Source organism: Halyomorpha halys, unplaced genomic scaffold (assembly GCF_000696795.3).
Source record: "Halyomorpha halys isolate HHAL.00 unplaced genomic scaffold, Hhal_1.1 Scaffold417.1, whole genome shotgun sequence".
In the NCBI taxonomy this organism is placed as follows: Eukaryota; Metazoa; Arthropoda; class Insecta; order Hemiptera; family Pentatomidae; genus Halyomorpha; species Halyomorpha halys.
Window position 1 is genome coordinate 46,974 of NW_027111032.1, and position 7,078 is coordinate 54,051.

Below are 7,078 nucleotides of genomic sequence, written 5' to 3' on the forward strand. Positions count from 1 at the left end.
TCCCTTCTGCCGATTGACGATTCTATTCCATTCTATGCTCTTAAGATTCTTTTTTAGATTTATCTTCTTTAAAATTAAATTAAAATATATAATTACATAGGTAATGTTTTCTAAAATTTGTACTACTAATAGTATCTGAGTTAATTTTATCATGTTAGAACAATTAGCAAAAATAAAAACTTGAATGAAAATTTGTTTTACTAGTAAAATTAAGCAGACAAGGTAAAAAACACTCTCATTACTGTTTCTAATCTTTTATTTGTCTCTTATTTGAAGTTTAATCTTATTTATAAGCAGCAGAAGGAAAAATTCAAAAAATGAAGTATAAAAAAAAATGTGATAGAATAAAAAAAATTGTAGAATAGATAGCAACTTCCTAAATTTTCTAAGCCATTTATAAACTATGCCAGATGGAACATTTCCAAGAGAAGTTACGGGTGGAAAATAGATGGATGAAGATAACGTTGTCCAAGAAACATCCAGGTTAAAGAAATGGAATATCAGAAATTTAGAAAGGCCTTTGAAAATTCAGGTTATAAAACCCATTATTTCATGGAAAATCGATTTATAATAAAAATTAATGATGATCTTTCTAATTTTACCAATGTCAACAATTAGCTAAACTACACTTGAATAATATAACTCATAAGAACACAAAGCTCCTCATTTTCAATTTGGCAGTAAAAAAGCACTTTAAACCTACACCTCAGAACATGAATTTATTCAAAAATACCATGACAGCTTTGAAAACATGAGACATATCTGCATTATTTTATTCCTTCAGCATTTTAAAATTAATAAATGCAAACCTGGTTTTAATAGATTCCTACTTGACAGTAAGATAAGTAACCAGGAAGCATCTTTTGAAATAGTCAGAGGCAAGAATCTTGTTTTTCCATCGTAAGAAGGTGAATAAAGCCACACAAGTCTTCCTAAGGGCTCTGAAACTATTTTAATTCTAATGTGAAATCATCTCATCGCAACTATAGTACAAGTAGGACCCACAGCTAGTCACTCAGAGATGGCAATTCAAGCTATACTGTGACCAGTTCATCATAACAGATTTTCTACAAACCTGGAGTTCAGAAATACATAGTGCATCATAGGAGACATACTGGATGTCAATACCCTTCCTCTCCCCTTCCTCTCCGGTTTTGGAAAATTAAAAAGTTGAGAAATTTGAGATTTCAGAATCTGCTTAAAACTGCCTAAAATATTGGTAAAACATTTTACTCAAAGAGTTACTAAAATTAAAAATCAATACTAGTCTTATTAAATCAAGCAATTGGAATTCACCAATATAATGTTGTATTTAAATAGAAAAGAAAATTATTGTTGCCAAATGTCAAAGTTCATAACAGGTTAGTGTAAAGTTCAAATTTAAAATAGTTGCAAATCTGGTCTAAGAAATAATTTTAGATTTTGTACCTCTTCTGCCAAGAAATTGTTTCAGCAAGGTCAATTACTAAAAATAAAATCAACATTCTAAAAATACATGCCTCATCATAGGCCAATTTTTACAAATAAGTCTCTGAAAAAACAAAAGAAATCAAATTCTAAAACTATGACTACATTAAGCATTTTTTGCATGCAAAAATAAATAAATGAAACGTGTAGAATGGGCATAGATTACGTGAAGAATTAAAACAAATGTATGAAATTGGATTGTTTATGGTTTAGTCGTTGATTGTTTACCAATGGGTTAATAGGCAAGCTAAATGTAGACATACGTAGACTCTGATCTCCCTATAAAGATTTTGAAACATACACATCACGTGCTGCAGGTCAGATCTATAAAAATTGTTAGAAATTTTATAAATATTAATATAAACAAAAAAAAATTCATATAAAATAATGGATAGAATACAATTGAAAAAACCTAATTATGAAACCTTGACTCTCTAAACTACTGACAAACAATTTCAAGAGGAAGGGAGAGTCAGAGGACTCCTAAAAAATCATGAATTTGTTTGTAATGTAGTAGTGGTAGAAGTAGGGTTTGGTCAGGTAGAAACCCCAAGAAATTATCAGCCCTGTTTTACTGATGGATCAAGGATAGATTCGACTAGCCTGATGGGTATAGGAGTCTATATAGAAGATTTAGGCATAGAACTAAGCTTCTTATCAGGTAATTACACGACTGCTTTTTAGTTAGAAGTATTTGCCATTTTGTTGGTAGCTACATGTCCTGAAGTCATTAGTTGCAAAAGGGCAGGCATCACCATACTTTCAGATAGTCTGTCTGTCCTTCCAGCCCTAAAGTCACCTCTAAATTGGTGAGAGAGTACAAGCTGGCATTAGAGTCATTGACGGGCTTAAAGAAGCTTAAGTTAGTGTGGGTCTCTGGACATAAGTAATGAGGAAGCTGACCGTAATGAGGAAGTGGTGCCGAGCACTTTTCAGTAGGGTCAGAACCATTCCTTGATATCTCTAAAAGGCATCAGCGTAAAGAAGTCCTTGATTGGACATGGAAGATAGCAGACAAGGAATGGAGGGAATGTAACAAGGAAGTGACAAGCCAAGATACTAATAACTAATCCCTCCAGAACTAAGCGGTTGCTAGTTCTAAACAGAAATGAAGTACGGAGAAGTCCATTATGAAGCTTGTCACTAATGTAGACAGTCCCCAGAATCTGCTCTGCATTATATAGCAGATTGTGAATGGTAAGCACCACTAAGATATAGGCTTCTTGGCACTGATAGAATCTTATAATATGAGGCTTTCCCAAAAGAATGGTTGTCCCTTTTAAATTTCATTAGAAAATCAAAAAGGTTTGATATAGAGAAATAATTTTCGTTATAAGAATTATTCCAATGGTCTGTTTTGGGGTTGGCAAAAAGGACCAATAGACCCACTAGACGGATACGTTTCCCCCATTATTACCAGTACCAGTAATGTAGAAGTAATCTATCTAATCATTCTAGGACACGGGGCCTCCCCCCTCCCCAGCGGGCGGAGCACTGGACAGTCTCTCTCTTTACTTTGCTCCCCCCCCTCCTATTGGGTTCACGCCTACATTAGCGTTAAAAAACAAAAATACTCCTATTTTAATAATAGATTAATAATAGATAATTTTTAATGACTAAATTATTAAATTAAAACTTTAAACAACAATTTTAACACATAAGTGCAAAACTAGTTGTAATGTGATAGGTCGATTACTACACTGCAGCACATTGTTTATACTTTGGAAGGTTCCCTCTATTATGGTTGAGCTGTAACCTACCCACCTCTTAGCAAAATAAATACTTAACAGTGGATTTTATTTTAAAAAATATGTTATTTAAGCGTCTTATATTTTTTCAAATTTCTGAACGTTACATATTACGTTTTAGTTGAATATTTAATGTTAGTTCAAGGAAATATATCGTTTCAGTAAATGGTTATGATAGTATTTTTAAAATTGTGTTAAGTTAATATATCATTAATTATATTATATGATATTGTGCAATACTCCTATTACTCCGTATGTTCAATTTAATCTATTATTAACTAATATTTTCAATTTATAATGACCACATATCCTAGATGAGTTGTATTAACTTTTGATTTATGATAATCCACTAGTAAATTTTATGAACTAGCATTAAAATTCTTGAAAAATGTATTCTGTAAATGAAGTTTGTGAAAGGAAACCACCACCTCCAATGTACCCTGCTAACCATAAAACAATATTTTTATTGGATCACACTCCTTATTTTGGTACCAATTGTGAAAGTTTAATCGAATTTGACTTTTCTAAAACCCGAGGACCAGGTGTTATTCCTTTGGCACCAATAGCGAAAACTCTGTGGACTTGTAGTGTAGAAGCAGCTGTCGAGTACTGTCGGATTGTTTGGGATCTCTTTCCTACTGGAAAATTGGTGAGGTTTTATTTTATTACAATAACATATTATGTAGATAATAATTAGATGTAGTGAAAATTCTCTTCCTTGTTAAATTCTTTATTTTATTGAGTCGTTAACAATATTTCATCATCAGATTATCTTCAATAATAATAATAATAATAATATATCTTGAAATATCACATTTAAGCTGTTCTCCTTATTAGTTATAGTTTGGTATAATAATAATAATCATATTGCTATCAGTTTCTAATGAAATTATTCTTATTAAACCTGACTACGACTAATAAGGAGAACAGCTTAAATGTGATATTTGAAGAAATATTTATTTAAGATAACCCGATGATTGGGCTATAGTCCCTAAACATTGTTAATGACTCCATAAAATAAATAATTCAACAAAGAAGAGTATTTTCACTACTTCTGGTTATATTAATGAAAACTCATCCAGTAAGAACCTATTATATTATTGGTAGATTATTGATTGACCGTGTGTATAGATGAATGGAATATGGTCCGGATGCGGTAAAAAAAAAACAACTCAAATAGTAGATAATTATACTATTTTATTGAGCCAATGTTTCACCCCACGTTGCAGGGCTTCCTCAGGGCTAAAAAAGATACAAACACTATAGTTACAAAAAGGAAAAAAGAAAAAACATAAGTGTAAAATAACAGGGGTATAAAATGAAAAGTAAGATATAATAAGAAAAATTAAAGGTTGTAAATAGTAAATGAAAAGGGTAATAGTAACAGATAAGAGAAGAAATATTAAAGACAGTACAAATAAAGAGATGAAAAAAGAAAAAGATACAAATCAAATGATGAGACAGAATGCATACCTGTTTTGACGGCAGTCAAAGACCAAGTGACAGTTTGTATTGGGAGGAGTGGGGATGGCAGTTATGCCACAATAACAAAAATAATTTGTAAAGTAAACATAGTAAAAAAGTATTTAAATTAGGTGAACAATAAATGGTAATATACATAATAGGGGGAAAAGAAATATTTATTAAAAAAAACAAAGTATAAAATGAAGCCCTGCAACGTGGGGCAAAACTTTGGCTCAATAAAATAGTATAATTATCTACTATTTGAGTTTTTTTTCCGCACCCGGACCATATTCCATTCATCTATTATATTATCATTTGTCTTATCTTCAGTTAATGTGCGTTTTGTTTGTAGGTCCGGTTCATTGTCAGTGATACCAAAGGACACTCCCTAAACTCATGGAGCCCAACACAGCAAAGTTTAAATCATGTATGTAATTAATAATTCCTATTTAATAAACTAAAAACTTCTATTTAGAATATTTTCACTTTTTAGTACTTGTTGCTTTACTTTCCAGGTTTATCTGAATATTCATGTTCTAATCTTCCTTATTATGTTCAGTGCATTTATTTCTTGTTGAAATATTTTCATATAGTAGTCACATAAATTAAACCATATCATTATTAATTAAACCACATCTTTCACTACCGGTTTTTCTAACATATTTTTTTTTTTAAACTAATGTTTTTTCATTTCAACATTTTAATAAACAAAAACAAACAACTTCCAAAGAAAGAAAAATCAGAATAAAAACTTTTGTAGCTACAATCAAGTATAATTTTTTGGATTGATAATGTTCACAACATATTATAAACTAGATTTATTCCTCTTATTATTATGATGAATATATTTTTCCATCTATTTTATTCGTCATTTAGTATGAGTATACTTGAAAATTACTTAATATATTACTCTAATTTTTTCCTTATAAGTAAATGCTACTTCTACACTTTATACTTATTAACTGATATTTCCTGTTACATTATTGTGCTTATTTTATAAATTTTAACAATTAGTCTTTTATTTCATATAATGGATTTTTTTTTTCATATGAGATCTTGACAAATGTATAATCAAATGTTTTTTTTATAAAATAGGATCATTTTCTTTAATTAGAAAAAATTAAATGTTAGTAAATACTAGGCTAAATAATACAGATGTATTATTCAGTACTGTAATTGTGATATACTACATTTACAGACTTTTTCAATGTTTGAGTCCCAATTTATATGTTTTTCTGATTTTAGCTTCTGAATGGATTGTCAGTTATTGGCACGCCATCTCCAGCTATAGGTGGAGAAACATACAATATATATGCTGGTTTGAAATGTGCTGTTCAGGCGATGTGCGAATGTTCTGAACAGCAGCATGAAAAGCGAACTTCATTGAGTGAATGCCCTTATCCGGTTAGTTTGATTTGATTTATTGTAGGCAATTATTATTTCTTAAAGCTGAACACATACTTAATCAAAATCACTTAAAATATCTCTCTCCCAATGATAATGATAAATCTTGTAGCACTTCCAAGTTTTATAATTAAAATGGATATTCTGTTATTATATGTATGTTTTATAAATTTTATTTATTTGTATTGATTAGGTAATAAATAGAAACAGAGTTATTTGCATCACTTCAGTATCTGATAATGAAAAGATAAAACTGATTGAAGAGAAGTTACAAGCTGAAATTATTCAGGAAAACAAAGTGGCTTCATCGTCCGATCTGTAAGTTGATCTTAAGTAGTTGTTCCAATTTTATTTTCCTGGGTGTTCTGCACTACGTCATTAAGTCATGCCACTTTATTTTGTAGTAAATAGCATTATATTTTAAAGAAAAAAATTTTCTTAAAAAGAAATTTTTGGTGCCATCTGTAGCTGAGGGAATTAAGACCAGACCTTTAGCAACCTCGGTATGGCAGCAGCGTCCATTCGAATCTGGCCTGGAGGGATCAACTTTTTATTTTGTGGTCCCGCAGGGTCAAAACTTGATCCCTCCCCTTATAATAGTTAGAGTAGTGTAGTAACCTGTTGATAATTCCCCTATGTATGTCAGAAATGACAATTATTTTATTTTAAATAACAGATCATTTTGAGGAAATGTCATTTTTTTTATATAATATTGTGAGTTGTTCGTTATTTATTGTGCTTAAAATCTTTATGTAATCCTTTTAAAAATTTTGGAAATTTTTTTTATATATTTGTTATATTATTATTTTTGAGGCTGTCTTGATCTGCAGAATTGTGTTCATTAAATAATTTTTCAGCTTTGATTTTCATTCTTTTCCTTTTCTGGTTTTCAGATTAATTCCAATTGATAACTGTGAACTTGTTATACTCAACATTCAACCAAATGCAACAGAAAATATACCCAGGCATAAGGTAAATGTTAATTAATATATATA

General features: G+C 30.2%; 1 protein-coding gene across 1 annotated transcript in view; it reads left to right on the plus strand.

Moving 5' to 3' along the window:
• The first annotated feature begins 3,087 nt into the window (after positions 1–3,087).
• The window catches only part of asun (integrator complex subunit 13 asun), a 15,930-nt gene continuing 11,939 nt past the window's right edge, over positions 3,088–7,078 (plus strand). Inside the window, exons 1-5 of the mRNA XM_014423353.3 lie at positions 3,088–3,864; positions 5,032–5,106; positions 5,925–6,083; positions 6,277–6,401; positions 6,977–7,055. Coding sequence (XP_014278839.1) covers positions 3,604–3,864; positions 5,032–5,106; positions 5,925–6,083; positions 6,277–6,401; positions 6,977–7,055 — 699 coding nt within the window. The 5' untranslated portion in view covers positions 3,088–3,603. The remainder of the gene's footprint in view (positions 3,865–5,031; positions 5,107–5,924; positions 6,084–6,276; positions 6,402–6,976; positions 7,056–7,078) is intronic.